This window comes from Dromiciops gliroides, chromosome 4, assembly GCF_019393635.1.
Source record: "Dromiciops gliroides isolate mDroGli1 chromosome 4, mDroGli1.pri, whole genome shotgun sequence".
Lineage (NCBI taxonomy): Eukaryota > Metazoa > Chordata > Mammalia > Microbiotheria > Microbiotheriidae > Dromiciops > Dromiciops gliroides.
In genome coordinates this window covers 209,687,684-209,705,762 of record NC_057864.1, presented here as the reverse complement: position 1 = coordinate 209,705,762, position 18,079 = coordinate 209,687,684, and the positions used below count along the sequence as shown (strand labels likewise).

Below are 18,079 nucleotides of genomic sequence, written 5' to 3'. Positions count from 1 at the left end.
TTCCATAGGAAGCCTTTTCTGAGCTCCCCACCTGATAGTGCCTCCTTCTCAAAACCATGTTCTATCCGTTTTATATATACCTGTATATTACACATACACACACATAAATATTTAAAACTTTAAACTGCATTAAGACTTTTAGGACACCTTCTATGTATGTGTTGTCTCCCTCGTTAGAAGACAATTCAGGACAGGGAATGTTTCACTTTTTTTCTTTGCATTCTCAACATTAAGTAAAGCACCTGGTTTTGTTCTCCATAAAGTTTCTAATTAAAATTATATTGTCAACAGATGAGAGAGAGAGAGAGAATTTAAAAAAAAATCACCAGAATATTTAATTGAATGTCAATCTGTTATCCAAAACAACAAAAAATAGCTCCTTTCAAATCTTCTATCCTATATTCTCCTAAAATGGAGAAAAAAATGTAGACTATTCTGACTAGTGTATCTCTTGTGACCATTTTCTTCTCTCCCAAGGGAGTAAAATCTCTCTTAAAATAAATGAAAAGCATTTACCAAGGATTTGCTACTTGCCAGGGACTATACTAAGAACTGGGAGCTTACATTATAATAAAGAGAAAACACATACACACACATAGAAGTGGCAGCCAGGGAAGGGAAGCGTCTAAAGAGTCACAGTATAACAGAGATGAAAAACTGATTCATGGGTCTTTTATGTGATATATCCCCTTTCCAGGAATAATGGTAGTATAATCATTTCTTCCAGAATTTGTCATTTCTGATAGATGTGAGGTGGTACCTCAGGGTTGTTTTAATTTGCATTTTCTAATCAATAGTGATTTAGAACATTTTTTCAAATGATTATAGATAGTTTTAATTTCTTCTTTTGAAAACTTACTGTTCATATCATTTGACCATTTATAAGTTGAGGAATGGCTCTTTTTATGAACGACTCAGTTCCTTATATATTTGAGAAATGAGGCCTTTATCATAGAAAATTGCTATAAAAATTTTTGATATTCATTTTGTATGGTGATGTAGGGTGTTTTTTTTTTTTGTTTTGTTTTGGTGGGGCAATGAGGGTTAAGTCACTTGCCCAGGGTCACACAGCTAGTAAGTGTCAAGTGTCTGAGGCTGGATTTGATCTTTAATGCTTTGGAATCTCTTGCTTTGATATTTGGAGATTCTTTTTATGCTCTGTATATAATTTTTCTGCTTCTTAATCTTCTATAACTCTTGGTGAATAAGTTGTAAATATTTTTATTATTTTTTTTGCAAATATTTAACATAAGTTCTATAATGTGACAAGAACAAATAGCTCACGAAATTATAAGATGGTCCTTACATACTGCTTCAAGCTAATTGGCTAGCATCACCCAAATCCATTGGTTCACTGGCCTTGAGGGTGGTCCTGTGTTGAAGTCAGAGTTCACACCCTCTTAGAACACACCCTCTTGAGGGCTAGGCAGGTGTGGTTATAATTGAATTAACTTTAAGTGAGTTAATCAGGTCCTCCTGACTCCAGGGCTGGTGCTTTATCCGCTGTGCCACCTAGCTTCCCCAGGTAGGTTTTTTGATGAAGATAATTAGTTCTGTTTTACATATGTTCAATTTGAGATGCCTTTGAGATATCTAGGTGCAAATGTTCACCTTGGCACTTAGGATTTAGAGATTTGGGAGGAATATGTAGAGGAGATAATTGAATCCAAAGGAATAGATGAAATCTCTAGGACAGAGAAGAGAAGGGGGTCCCAAATGATGGCATATGCAGAGATAATGGGACTGGGATGGTGACCCAGCAGAGGAGAAAGTGAAGAGACAGGGAAAGAACCAGACTTCTTTAAAGTTTTAGTTAAGTCACACGCAAGAAGTCTTTCCCAGTCCTCTGTTACCTTAGTGTTTTCCTTCTGAGATTATTTTCAATTTATCCTATTTGATCTTATTTGTACATAATTGTTTGTGTATTTTCTTTTTCATTAGACTGTGAGTTCCTTGAGAGCAGAGACTGTGTATTGCCTTTTTTTGTATCCACAGTGATTAGCATAGTGTCAGGCACATTATAGGCACTTAAGAAATGCTGGTTGACCGCCCAGGTGAACAGTGTCATGAAAACCTAGGGAAGAGTACAATATCAAGGAAGAGGAGAAAGTCTACAGAGTCGTCAGATACTATAGAGAGGTCAAGAAGGATGAGGACTGAGAAGAGGTCTTTAGTAAAGATGTACATTTTCATGAATTTTTCTTTATAGTAAATATTAACATTGGGAATGAAAATTTACATTTTGAAATATTTGACAGCAATATATTATTATGAGATATTAGAAAGAAATAACAATAACTGGTTATGACTCTGAAAGACAGATGATGATGAATCATGCTTCCCACCTCTTGGCAGAGAAGTGATAAATCAAAGGTACTGAAGTCAGTTCTTAAGTCTCTTACAGAGTTTTCTGTTTATAGTTTTGCAGTTATTTTATAAATTATTATCTGGTTTTGATCACTTTATTCTGTGTCAGTCCATACAAGACTCCAGGGTTCTGTGACTGCACAGTCTCTTTAATAATTTTTAGTAATGTAATAATAGTCATATCATTTAACCCTTTTTCTATTGGGGAATGGCTATTTTTCTTATATATGTTTATTAATTGTTTATATATCCTCATTATTAATTACTTGTTTAAATAGTTTAGTGTTGGGTTGTTTTCAGATGTGTATTTAATATTTTTTCATTATTTTTCTTCTAGCTTTTTACTAATGATTATTTTTGCTCTGCCAGGTTGGTGGTCTAATCGGGCATGGATAATTCCCACATCCTGTCTTTTAGAATATTAAGTTTTTCAGTTTTTGTGATGTTATTTGTGGCTTTCCATGCCTGGTGCCTCCCATTTTTCTTCTTTATGAAAGTAATCATGATGTAACAGCATGAGGAATCCTTGTAATCTATAAGTCATTGGGCTCTTTCCTACTTCTTTCCAATATATTTTTCATTATTCTTACCTATTCTCACCTTCACTTTGAAGTAACTGAATGTCAAAGTGTAGATTTTTAAATTTTTTAAGAGATAAAAAATTAAATCTTCAAGTGTAGTGTTATAACTGTAGTTTTTAATGAAGGAAGGTGGCAGTTGGTTAATAGAAACAAAAAGCTTCTTATTCTCAAAAACTACAAAGACTGAAGATTTGTTTAGAAGATGCAAACTTTTAGGGTCTCACCTTTGAGGATTCTTGAAATTTTATGCCATATATATAATCTGTTAGAATTTACTCCTTGAGGTAAACAATTATGATCTGTAACACTTTACATGAATATACTAAACCAGAAATAACCATAATAATCTTAAGAATTTATAAAAACTACTTGATCTTGTCTGTTTTTCAAAATTCTTAGAAATGGGAAATTTTTCTTGTAACTGCATAAAATAGAATTAAAATATGACCCTAATTGATATGATCTTTAATGCTTTGGAATCTCTTGCTTTGATATTTGGAGATTCTTTTTATGCTCTGTATATAATTTTTCTGCTTCTTAATCTTCTATAACTCTTGGTGAATAAGTTGTAAATATTTTTATTATTTTTTTGCAAATATTTAACACAAGTTCTATAATGTGACAAGAACAAATAGCTCACGAAATTATAAGATGGTCCTTAAACACTGCTTCAAGCTAATTGGCTAGCATCACCCAAATCCATTGGTTCACTGGCCTTGAGGGTGGTCCTGTGTTGAAGTCAGAGTTCACACCCTCTTAGAACACACCCTCTTAGAACACACCCTCTTGAGGGCTAGGCAGGTGTGGTTATAATTGAATTAACTTTAAGTGAGTTAATCAGTGAAGTCAGTCAATCCAATCAATCCCCTCAGCTGGGGCCTTTGGGTGTTCCAAAACCCAAATAATTTCTCACTACACACACACACACACACACACACACACACACACACACACACACACACACACGTATACATACATACATATATATACACACACACATACATGTGTGTGTGTGTATGGGGTGTTCAGGGAAGGATTAGCATCTCTGATGTAAGGGCTTGATGAACCATTTTCAGGGCTGTGTATCCATCTTTGGTGTCTACCTTTGACCCAACTTTTACCTGGGACTGCAGGAAGCTGCAGAGCAGCCACAACCTGGTGAAACTGTCTTAGAAGATGAGCTAAATCAGGTTGAAGATAACCAATAGGCCTCAAACCCATTGGTTATTAGGGGGATGTCTACCCCAAGCATCTTAAGACTTCTGCTGGTGGAATGGGCAGATGAGAATAATTTATTCAATGACCTGAATTTGTTCAAGTTGGCTGAAGCAGGCACTATGGAGCACTTAGTGTTTGCCAAGGTCATCTACTGCATCCTGGGTCATTGCCAGTCATCCTGACTTTTGTCTTGCCATTAGATTTCAATGATTCTAGAAGAAAGAGTGAGGCTGATGACTCTGTGCAACTTAATCTCATATCCAATTCATGAAAAAGTGAAGTCATCACCCTGTGATATCATTGGTCCTTTGAAATTGAAGGATGAACAGCAACAATATGTATATATATGTATATATATATATGTATATATATATATTTATATTCATTCATCATTGGACAAAAGTCACATTTAGATTACAAGTAGTAAAGTTATTGTTTTTAGACAGTATAAAAACTGATTTTTAAAAGCACTTTCTTTTTTTTCCGAGTATTTTAAAGTATTTCTTTGTTTCATTTGTTGTTATGGCCAAATAATTCATTACTAAATGGGCAGTTGACTGATGATGAGATTCCATATTTAACTAGCTTGGATCACCCAGGACCATACTTGAAGTTTTCTAGTTTAGTGAAAACTGATCAAGCTTAAACTCCACTGTGATAGCCTTCAAGAATCCATGCTACAAACCCCCCCCCCCCCAAAAACAAAAAAGAATCCATGCTACATAGGGCAGCTAGGTGGTGCAGTGGATAAAGCACCAGCCCTGGATTCAGGAGGACCTGAGTTAAAATCTGTTCTCAGACACTTGACTCTTACTACCTGTGTGACCCTGGGCAAGTAACTTAACCTTCATTGCCCTGCAAAACAAACAAACAAACAAACAAACAAACCAAAGGAAAAAAAAAGAATCCATGCTACAGTGCATTGTCTTAATAGGACTTTTTGGAGAATCAAAGGATATGCTGATTTAATTTGGACTTTCTTTTAAACTCTTCCTAGAATTTCTCTTCATTCTCTTCAATAAGCCTTAATTATTTTTCTGGTAGTCTTTTTATAAATACTCATCATAATTTGTTAAATACAAGGTGACCAAATGTGTCAAGAAATGATTTTTTGTTACCTTTGCATGCAAGATAAAACCTACTTTGATATTCAAAATAAAAAATTGATGCAAATAAATAAAACCAAAACCCATTTTCCAATAGTTAATGAATATGAACAAGTTTAAAAAAGATGAATTTCAAACTATAAAGCACCACATGAAAGCATGCTCCAAATGACTAGTAGTAAAAGAAATTCAATTTAAAGCATCCCTGAAATTGTGCCTCACATTTTGTAGGTAGGCAAGGGTGATAAAATTGTAAACCGACAATGTTGGTGGGGCTGTGGAAAGACAAGCATATTAATTTCTTTTAGTTAGTAGAGTTGTGAAATGGTCCGTCTAATTTTGCATATCAGTTTTGAATTATTTATGAAAAGTGATTAATCTATCCAATTCCTTTGACACAGTGATTATTTATATACATATATATATATATATATATACATATACTATGATATTTGTAGCTGTATTATGTGTAAGCAAAGAACTAGAGAAAATGCCCACCATTTGAGTTATTAATAAAGTGTGATATTATGAATGCAATAAAATATTATGGTTCAGTAAGAAATGACAAACACCAGGAATTCAGAAAAAGTTGGAAAGATCTGTATGAAATGATGAGATGTGAAATAAATAGAATCAAGACAACATGCAGAATGACTTAAGTGGTGTAAATGAAATCACCACAAAGAAATTAAACCCTGAGTCACTGAAAAATGAATGAGTTTCCTTGAGAACATATAAAGAAACATATTTAGCTCCTCAGAGTAGAGAGATTGGGGAACAAATAGGACTGAATAATGTACACATTGTGAGATGTGGATACTGTATTAGATATTTTTGTTTAATTGTTATTCTTTATCACTAGTGGGTTCAGTCTTGAAGTGTGGCTTAAAAAAAAAAACCCACAGTAGCTTATTCTAAGTGCTCATAGAGTGATACAGACAGTAAGTACTTTGATAGTTGAGTGGCATCACCTCATACAATACTACTATAATAGTTTTTTTAAAGTTAAAAATAACTTGAAGTGATAGTGATAATAAAGAGATATTTTCCAGGCAAAGAATATCCATTATATATCAGCAGCTGAGCAAGATTAATAAGCAACTCCCTTTGTTCTATATTTCTTATACAGTGTGTTTCAAGAACACCCTAAGATGATGTTCCCCTGACCTTGTGTTACCTTATCCTTTTTTTATTTGGAATTTTATTTTTCTCAAATTATATGTAAAAACAAATTTTAACATCGATTTTTAAAACTTCCAAATTCTCTTCCTCCCTCCCTTCCCACCCCCATTAAGAATTTAAGCATTTTAATATAAGTTATACATATGTAGTCATGCAAAACATTTCTACATTATTCAGGTTGTGAAAGAAAACAAAAAAACTTTAGAAAAAGGAACAAAAATTTTTGCTTCAATATGTATTCAGATACCATCAGTTCTTTCTCTGTAGATGGATTGCATTTTTTCATAAGTTCTTCAGAGTTGTCTTGGATCATTGAATTGTGAGAACAGTCCAGTCATTCACAGCATATCATCTTACAATATTGCTGTTATTTTGTATATAGTACATTTCACCTTGCATTAGCTCATGTAAGTCTTTCTAGGTTTTTCTGATGGCATCCTGCTCATTATTTCTTATAGCACAGTAAATAGTCTTCCATCATAATCTCATCCCACAGTTTGTTCAGCCACTCCCTAATTGATGGGCATATCCCCAATTTTGAATTCAATTTTGATATCAAGCTTTACTTAATCATAAGGATATTTTTCTATTTTCATTATAAAGAAATAACTTAGTATTATAAATACAGAATACCCTACTAGGTAATCTCTTTAACATACCGGAAAGGCCAAAGCAGTGTGATTAGCATTTGTTTGCAATATGACCAAACATTTAGATTTTAATAAAAATTAATGTCTACCTCTTTTTCTCCTTTTCTCATCTCTGATACCCTTTTTTAAAATTAAGAAGTCTTCCATAAATAATAATTTTTTAAAAAGCATTGGTAAAGAAAAGACCATATTATAGGCATTTTTATACTCTATAACTTTAAAGAGAGCAGATATAATTAACATATGATTTAGCTTTTAAAAAAGGTCACTTTAGGGGGCAGCTAGGTGGTGCAGTGGATAGAGCACCGGCCCTGGAGTCAGGAGTACCTGAGTTCAAATCCGGCCTCAGACACTTAACACTTACTAGCTGTGTGACCCTGGGCAAGTCACTTAACCCCGATTGCCTCACTTAAAAAAAACCAAAAAAAAACCCCCCCAAAACCAGGTCACTTTAATGTAAATTCTTATGCTCTATATATACATGCACATATCTATATTCCTGGAGTTATGGCTCTTATCTGACACTTGGGAGGTGATTACATTGCCATAAACTTATGTATAGGAAGGCCCTCTGTGGTTTTATATAGGGGTGGGAAAACATGTTCCATTCGTGGAAACCATGAATGAAAGCATGGGTTGTGTTCTTTCTTGTATACCTAGAATGGGAAAATTAGACCAAGTTTAATTCTATTTTCTGTGTTTCCTTAGAGATGTGCAAAATTACGTACTTTTCCCCCCAAGTCTTGTTCATCAAACTTGATAAGAATTGCAAATCACTTTGACTCTTGGTTAACATTTTAGTAAATTATATTAGAAAAAATTTGGACAATTTTACTTAAATTTCTTGCAATATAGTCTAAATTGCTTTACAACTTGTACAGAAAATTAGACATACAAATGAAAAATTAGTTAGAAAAAACTTGTTTTTAAAGAACAAAAATACATCATTCTCATTTTTGTTAGTAATTTATTTTTTGTCATTCATCTATTGGAATGTTTATGACTCATTCTTTAGAAATACATAGCCTATAAATGTGAACTCCCATAAAAAATAATACAGCAAAATATATAGCTGATTTTGTAAATAACCATAGTAGTAGTGATATACATTTTCCTTTAAAATGTTCTTTTTCCCCCCTTTCTCTCTCCCCTCCACTGATAGATGAGCAGTCTGCAAAAGGTTAGTAGTTAGTGGTTATTATACTTCAAAGCCTAGGCATGGGATAATTAGGGAACATATCTCTTTGTGATAAGTTCATAAATTAAACAAGTACAATGAATTCTAAGATTCATTACTAATTTTTCTAAGACCCTAAGTAAACCTCAAATGAGGTCACATCCAGTTGGGCATGACTGAAAGAACTCAACAATGACAACAACAAAAGGCATTTTCTAGAATGGCATAGCATGAACAGTAGTAACAAAACTTTTTCTCAATTAGCATGGTTCTCATTCTTCTACAAATACATAGAATGCATGGGAAGAATGAGCACTCACACTAATTGAGAGGCACACATGTAGGGAACATAGGTAGCCAAGGCAGTGGGCCCTCATGTTTTTGTTTTTGTTTTTGTTTTTGTTTTTGTTTTTTTTGTGATATCCACATACTATTTCCTATGGGGAATATTTTTACTAGGCTTGTTGTTATGCTTTCTCTTTGGGCCTGATCTTCTCTGTAGTTCATTCTTCTTGGCTTGCTCTCTGCTGGTGTACACATCTATTGCACAGGTGGCTCCAAAGCAAGTTACTTTTGTTGATGGGGGAAGAAGGGGAGAAAAATTCCCTCTAGCCCCATTGCCCTCTATATTCCTCCCAAGATCTGGATTCTACCTCCATAGTTGGCTCTCTTTTCAGTTTCCAGAGATAATTATCTCAAATAGCAGCACTCTTGTCTCAACTGACTCCAGAGATGTCAATTTTGCTTTTTAGAGGCTATCAATGGTGCGACTGATCCTTGAACTGGCTAAGTAGCTATTAGGTTGGTGAAGCAACTTCTTCTTATTTTATAAAGGAGCATAAAAGCTTATTTTGTATGTAAGATACAGGTGTATAAAACACTTCTTTATGTCCCAATTTGTCCCAATTTCCGACTTTTGAATGGACCCCTTAGGGCTTTAGACACTGAATGTCTCATGCCCTTTACTCTTAAAGGGGTACATTCTTTATTTTTTTTTGTTTGTTTTTTGTGGGGCAATGAGGGTTAAGTGACTTGCCCAGAGTCACATAGCTAGTAAGTGTCAAGTGTCAGTGGCCCAGATTTGAACTCAGGTCCTCCTGAATCCAGGGCCAGTGCTTTATCCACTGTGCCACCTAGCTTCCCCCAGGGGTACATTCTTTATATGGTATAAATGCACTTATTTCCAGTCTGAAAGGGCAAAGCCTTAACACTTCACTGTTTTTGTTAACTGCTCCTTATATTCTGTAATTTCATCAAATGGGCTAGGGGAGCCTTACTTGATCAAATCCCCAATAAAATGATAACAACAACAATAATAAATAGCTATATATATTATAGCATATCTATTTGTGGTGGCAAAGAATTGGAAACTGAAGCGGTGCCCAGTAGTTGAGTAATGGCTAAACACATTATGATATATGTATATAATGGAGTAAAATTGTCTTGTGAGATAAAATGTAGGTGATAGTTCAGGGAAATCTGGAAATACTTATATGAACTGATAAAGAGTTAAATTATCAGAACTAGAAAAGCAATTTATGCAATAACAACAGTATTTTAAAGACAAACAACTTTGAAAGACTTAGGAACTTTGATGAACACATCCTGTTCACTTCCAGATAGAGAGGTGATGGACTCAGAATGCAGATTGGAGCATATATTTTTTGGACATATATGGAAGCAATTGTCTGGATTGAGCCCTTAGGGAGGAGCTCCAAAGATGAGTCAGTTAACTATCTCAGGCATTTGGGGTATGGATTTTGGAAATTCCAAGTCAGAGGTCTAGTTGCAAGAGATTTGTTGTGGAGGGTGCTGGTTCAGATGGGGAGGAGCAATAGATGGGAGAAGTATGGGGAACACTTAATAGGTTTGGCTGGAACATTATTATATTATGTGATACAGACTTGTCCTGCCAGGGAGCCCTAGATTCAAGTCTGATACCATAATAAAATGTGCTATGAACTCTGTAGGTTACTGGTGATAGAGACCTGAAGTAGGAAAATGGTAGTGTTAGTTCCAGAAAGGAACAACCAGAAGAATTATGGGGATAGAATTGATGTGATCTTGAAATTGATTAGATAGGGGGGTTGGGGTGGCCCAAACTCCAGATCTAGGTATTGAAGGCCTTCTTCCACTAACTACCTCAACAAACTTAGGTTCTATTCCACTCACAAGAAAGTTCCTAGGAGTGGGCAACGGTGTTAAGAACCCAAACAAAAAACTTAGTTATGAGTTTGGTCATGCTCCCTCAGTCGCAAGGAATTCCATACCCATTTGTGGCCTGGTAGAGACACCATTCATCCCCAGCATGGCCTCCCAAGTCAGTTAGGACCCCTGGGCTGAAGGAGATAGAGCCATTATCCCAGCTGACCTAGATGTAGAGATGAACAAGCTCTTTATAACTAAGACAGATAGTTCAGAATGGGTGGTACTTGGCTGCTCTCATAATGCTAAATGGCTCAGTTAACTCAGGATTATGCCCCACCTTCACTCCCATGACCAGTCACCAACCCTGATAGCAGAGAGACCTATAGATAATCATAATAGGACTTTTCTCTCCAGTGGGGCTGGAGTGGGTGGGTTGATCTACATATCTATATTGGTATATATCTCTATATCTGTATCTATCTATATCCATGTATCGATCCATCCATCCATCTGTCTATGTGTCTCTGTCCATGTCTGTCTGTCTATCTGACAACTTTATCCTGAATTGTCCCCCAAAGCTGGACTAGAACACATAGAAAGCAGTCTGGATTACCCATAACCACAAGGGTAATGGCTGTTTGGATCCACAGTTCTGTCTTAGGGCTTCTTGTTTTTTCATAGGACTTTATCCTGCATCTTCCAGAAGTATGTAATGAATTGTTTGTGATTTGATAAGGTTTGGTCTGGTCTTTTCAAAATTAGTTTTTCCTTCCAAAATTAATTGGCAGCAATGAGAGCTTGCATTTATACTTTACTAATCACTTTCAGAGAGCTTTGGAGAAGACAGTCACAACTCAGAGCTTCTTTCAGACTCCTCTCATTCTAGCCTACCTGAGTTTTATGTAAGGTTTCGTGAAAAAATACAGTGTATATATGTAATCATACCTTGATATTTTGATTCAGTAGATTTCCAAAGACTTCATTAAACATTTTTCAACCAGAGGCAGCCAGTAGTACAAGGGATAGAGCACTGGGCTTGGAGTCAGGAAGACCAGAAGTCAGATCCAGCCTCAGACACTCAATAGTTGTGATGCTGGGCAAGTCACTTAATCTATGTTTGCCCCAGTCTCCTCAAATGTGAAATGGGGATAATAATAGCACCTATCTTGTAGGGTTGTTGGAAGGATCAAATGAGATAATTTTGTAAAAAGTGCTTAGCCTAGTATCTGGCACACTGTAGGTGATACATACATGCTTCTTCCCTTCCCTTCTCCTAATATATGAAATCGATGCAGTGCTTCAATTCTTCAGTCTTATTGAGCACAAAAAAAAATCAAGGTTCCTCCTGGGAATACTGATGGGTATAGAAATCTCTTCTTTGATAATCTGAACTCACCTTATATTCCTTCCACTTAGCATAGAATCATATAGAAAGAGAAGGTGTGGATTGGTGTTGATTTGCATTGTTGGAGGAAGTACTTTGCTTATTGGAATTATGGATCTTTCCAGGCTAATACTTTGTGCTGATAGCGCATAAAGGCATAAATGTTCTATGTTTCCTAGCATTAGTGACAATTCACAATGACAATGATGTTAGGATGGTTGTGAACTTGCCAACATAGTTATTCAATTCAGTATTGACCCCTCCCCCGCAGCCAACCTGACTATGATGGACTCTTGGTAAGTCCTCTACTTAGCTAAAATGGAACCTTCTTATGCAACCAACCTTATGCATGCATAACCACCAGAGATAGGGGTGGTAGGTTGCTTACAAAGCCCTCTGGAATTTGTGGTTTTCCTAATTTGGGGGGGGGGAGAAATCTAATGTGATATTGAACAGGATGAAGGATGTAGTTTTGACTGATGGTTATGGCAGGTTGTGATGGACATGAGGAAAGAGTAGGAGAGAAGGGTGGATGATAACATCAGCACAACTGTGAAAGCTAATGACAGGACACCTGAAGGTCCTTTTTTTTTTAATGCCCTCAGAGGTGATCTGCATGAAAAAGAGGAAAGGTAGGGGACTGTGTGTTGTGTTCTATTTGATTTTGTTTTGTTTTGTTTTTTGGTATCATTCTAGTAGCAGGAATGTTGACTGAAATCTTAATTGTGTGGTTTGATAAAAATTGCTGTAATGTTTCTTTCACTGGATTTTTAATATTTATTTTATAAATATTTATGACTAATCTTATCTTTAAGTTGCCTGATGTCCTTTGTTTGTGATGCAAGGGAATGAGAGAGGAGCTGTTGAAGAAAGCGGGACCTCTGGTATGAAGCTGGAAGTTAAAACTGCAGTCCGTTGTTAGAGTTCTGCCCTCTCACTGGAGGCACAAGCAAGAGCCATGTCATAAGCACAGACTTACTAGAAATTAATGTTTTATTGGATAAATTTACCTCATAGACTGGGAACCAAGGTTGCACATGAATATGCATTTACATTACTGTCCAGTCCTTGAAGCACTGAAAAAAGCATTTGTTGGTGGAATTTGCTTCTCTGGGATCAGTCTTGGCTATTCCCTCTCAATGTCCCTTGGCTTACCTATGGGTTCAACTTTTCTGGTCTGGATCATGGTCTGTCAGCCAAATATTTGATTGTCCCACTTGCTGCTCTGTGTTTGATTGCCTGATCCAACCCACCTCTTCTGGAAGAAAGTTATTTGTGGTATTTCTGCTTGTGTTCATGCTGTTGCTCATTTGAACAACCCTGACTCTCTGTGGAATTCTTAGTATTGACCCATAACTCACCTGACTATGACTGATTCTTGCTTAGTCCTCCCTGTTTACTGGTCAACCCAGTCCTTTTTCAAATATGTTCCCAGATTGTTCTCTGCCTTATTGTAATTTCTCTAGGAACTTTTGCCACAGTATCTGATAGAGTTGATTCCTGTTTATCACTGTTTTGCTTATCATTAATATTTACCACAGTTCAGAAAATTGGCCTAACAAAAAGTGTTTTATTATGAACACAACTCTGAAGAACTATTTAGTGAGTAGAGTAAAGCTGCAAGTGATCTTTCACTTTTTCAATTTGTATTGGTTACTTTCATTTTGTTCTCTTAAAATTTTTTAGAAAGATATTTAAAATTTTATATACATTGTCATTATTTCCAACAAACATTTGTGAAGAAAATTCTGTGTTGCTGGAAGAGGGCAGAAAGTTTTTATTTTGTTTTTTTTTTTAAGAAAATTTTAACAAACATAAAAGAACAAAGCCATTTCCAGTTGTTAAATATTGTGGGAAAAGAGTTTTTCTTTTTTAAAGTACTTAAGGAGATTTGTCCATATAAATGAAATGTATCAGATTAATATGGGGTGTGTGTGTGTGTGTGTGTGTATATATATATATACACACACACACACACACACACACACACACACACACACACACACACACTCATTTTGCTAAGCCTCTGATAGGCCTCACTATGGAAAGAATTTTGGCTTAGTGGATAGAGAGCTGAACTTGAAACTAGAAAGACATAGGTTTAAGTTTGTTGTCTGAAACATACTAGCTGTATGACCCATGGACAAATCATTTAACCTGTGAATGCCTTAGGCATCTCTCCAAGATTGCAGAGAAAGTGCTGACTTGTATTGGTAGAAGGAATTTCCTCATCTGGATATGTCTATACCAATAATAACAAGTCCAGTCCCTATTCTGATATTCACGCTCATAGAAACAGATAACATATTTAAAGTCATATGAGCATGTTCAGAAGACACATGTAATTGGATGAGTTGGGGTTGGAGACAGGATATTCATAATTAAAATATTCCATGAAAGGTTAAGGAAATTCTCTCTCTCTCTCTCTCTCTCTGTATGTGTATATGTCTATGTGTTTGTGTATAAATAATTTGGTACTTGTATATGTTTGTATGTGTATATATATGTACATATCTATATCTATATCTATCTATGTATATTGTAATTTTGGGTACAAAATCCATTTTAAAAAGTGACCCCTTTAAAATTTAATTAAATGTAAAAGGTAGATAAACATATATATTTGAAATTTTTGCTACTCTTAGAAACATAGTTTAAAGAAAAAGATGAGATATATAAGTTCCTCATGAAAGAGCTTAGTTGAATTGAAATTTAAATATCACAAAGCAAACCAATTTGTAACAATTTAAAATTCTTTTTTCTTTTGAAGTTGGAGATGAAAACAAAAATATTAGAAGGTAAATTTCATGAGGAGAAACTTAAATTACAACAGAAGCATGATGCTGATGTTCAGAAGGTAAGTTACATTTGTTCATTAAACACATATTTTAATGCATTCCTACTATATCCAAAGAATTCTGTTGGAGATATAAAGATTTATAAAACTTTCCTTTTCTCAAGTAGCTGATAGCTTAGTAGGAATTTTTGAAAGATATTTATTAGATAGTTTTAGAACTCAAAATTAACAAATGGTTAATTGATTATTTTTCTTAAAGTATAAGAAAATAATAACTAAAAACATTTTGGAAGCAATAATTATTTTAATACTCATTAGCATACTGAATTGTAAAAATAGAATCTCAGAAAAATCTAATACTTGACAGTTACTTTATATATGTTTCAACAATTCAAAAATGTGTATTAGATATTTCTTACTTGTATAACCTAGTGTTAAGCACTAGGGAAGCTATGAGGATCAGATACTGATTTATTTGTATCGGTGTCATATATCCTTACTAGACTGTGAACTCGCTAAGTTTGCCTACACAAACAAATATAACACCTACACAAATAAATATAATACAAAATAGAACATAATGAGTACATACCTGCAGTTCAAGAAAAGAAAAACCGGAAAGGAGTATGGCAGAAACTTGACATAGACCAATATCATACACCGTTTACCAACATATGGTTAGAATGGATACCTGACCTAGATATAGAGATATTACAAGAAAATTAGAAGAATATGGAACACATTACTTATCAGACTTATGGATGGATGAACAATTTATGAATAAACAAGAAATAGAGAGCAGAGATGGGTATAAAATGGATCATTTCTTTCTTTTTAAAATTTTTTTTTTGCGGGGCAAGGAGGGTTAAGTGACTTGCTCAGGGTCACACAGCTAGTAAGTGTCAAGTGTCTGAGGCTGGATTTGAAGTCAGGTCCTCCTGAATCCAGGGCCAGTGCTTTATCTACTGCACCACCTAGCTGCCCCTAAAATGGATCGTTTCACTTGCTTTAATTAAAACGTTTTTGTATGAATAAAAGATAGGTAGCTAAGATCAGAAGGAAAGCAGGAAATTGGTAAAACAAATTTTATAGATAGTTTCTCAGATAAAGGTCATATATATATATATATGTATATATGTATTATATATATAATATAGAAAACTTTGTCAAATCTATAAAAATTTGAATCATTCCCCAATCGATAAATGGTCAAAGGATATGAATAGGAGATTTTTCAATGAAGAAATCAAAACTATTTATAGTCATATGAAAAATGCTCTAAATCATTATTGATTAGAGAAATACAAATTAAAATACCTTCAGATATCATTTTATACCTATCAGATTGGCTAAAATGATTAAAGGAGAATGTGACAAATATTAGATGGGATGTGAACTGATCCAGCCCTTTTGGAGAACCCAAAGAATTTTTAAACTGCCTATACCCTTTGACCCAGCAATAGCATTACTGGAAATTGCAAGGATGCCCATCAATTGAATGGCTGAACAAGTTGTGGTATATGATTGTGATAGTATACTATTGTGCTATAAGAAATGATGAGCTCTGTGATCTTAGAAAAACATGGAAAGACTTGCACAAAAAATGAGCCAAATCAATAGAACATTTTATACAGTAACAGCAATAATGTTTTAACAATGACTGAGTGAATAAGTCATTCTGACTATTATAAATACCCAAAATAATTATAAAAGATCTATGAAGAAAGATCCAATTTGCATCTAGAGAAAGAACTGATAAATAAAACTATGTATAGAGTAATCATATATATAGATATAATTTGTGTGTATGTATATATACATTATATGTATGTATGTGTGTGTGTATACACACACACATATATATATATATACATATACACACACACACATGCACACATATACACATACATACACACATCTCTTTGTGTCTAATGGAAGCCATCTCTAGGCCAGGGGTGTTCAGGCAAGAGAAAAAAAAGGGGAAAAAATTAATGATAACTTATATTTGCCATTTCCTGGTGGAAAATATTGTCATATTTAGAATTGAGGAAACTAAGGCCTAGGAAGGTTATGAACTGTTGACAGTTATACAGATAGTGGATTCTAAATCCATTGATCTTTCTACTATGCTATACTTCAGGAAGCTTAAGGGGTATTGTGAATAGACTACTTTGATGGAGAAGAATGCCATGAGTTAGGATTAGGGAGGAGAGATAAGACTGTCAGGGAACTTCAGTGATTGAGGAATTTCTGTTTTATTAAGTAGGCAGGACAGTAAGGGACTTGAATAGAGTACTATGACCAAATAAAGTTGTCTGGCATGGATGTGATAGAGCTAGAATAGAAGTAGGTTAGAAGGCCCCTACAGAAGTTTGGGAAAGAACTATGTGAGTTGATTGGGTGGGAATTGGAATAGAAAGGCGGGAACAGATACCAGGGATTTTGTAGAGATGTAATCAGTGGCAGTAAATAATTGATTACATAAGGGAGTTGAAAGAGAGGGCAAGTTAGAGATATCCAAGTTTGAAGACAGAGGACAGAGTGGTGGTGCCATTGATAGAAATAGTGAAGTCAGAAGGAGGATAAAGTTTTTAGGGAAAGATAATAAGGTCAGGTTTGAGATTTTGGACATTCAGGTGGAATATTTTTTGCCTAGAGCATGGGAAAGAATTCAGGACTTAAATGATAGTTTTGAGTCTCATTTTTGAAGAGGTGGTAATTGAAGCCATGGGAGTAAATGTGATAGTTGAGGGACAGACTATAGCAAGAGAAGTGAAGATTTAGGACAGTACCTTAGAAAATACTAAAATATTGTATTGGTGTCTGAATGCAGAATACATCATCTGTTTTTAAACTTTATTTTTATTGGGTTTTTTTTCTGTTTTCTTTTATAATATGTCTAATATGGAAGTGTTTCACATGAATGCATGTGTATATAAAATTGCTTGCCTTCTCCTTGAGGGGGGAAGCATAAGAAGGGGAGGAGAGAATTTGGAATTCATCATTTGAAAACAAAGACAATTTTTTTACATGTAATGGGGGAAAATATTAAAGACAAGAAAACCCCCAAATTACATGGGTGGTCATCATTGGAGTTTTACCTTGAACAAATAGGAAAAATTGAAAATAAATGAAAGGGATGATGATCTGCATTCTACAGAGGGGACAATTTGTTGGAGAAGGTGGGTTGAAAGAGGGTCACTTGATCAAGTATAGTGGTTAGCCTTGTTTAAGTGTTAGGTCATCTCATCATGTGAGACAGGGGTGAAGAAGGAAATAGTGGCAGAAGGCATCGGAGTGATAGGGAATGAGGAAGAAAAAATCTTTACTGTAAAATATAAGGCAAGGTTTTTAGCTGAAAGGGGAGGGGGAGGGGAAGCCATGGGATGTTTGAGGAGAGATAAAAAGGTTTGGTAGAGCTGTTGTTCAGAATGGGACAGTAATCATGATGTTCTGATTTATGGCCATA

General features: G+C 34.9%; 1 protein-coding gene across 1 annotated transcript in view; it reads left to right on the top strand.

The window, feature by feature from the left end:
• Positions 1–18,079, top strand: part of CEP112 (centrosomal protein 112) — a 479,659-nt gene that overhangs the window by 89,904 nt on the left and 371,676 nt on the right. The window contains exon 9 of the mRNA XM_044003044.1: positions 14,584–14,670. Within this exon, the coding sequence (XP_043858979.1) occupies positions 14,584–14,670 (87 nt within the window). The remainder of the gene's footprint in view (positions 1–14,583; positions 14,671–18,079) is intronic.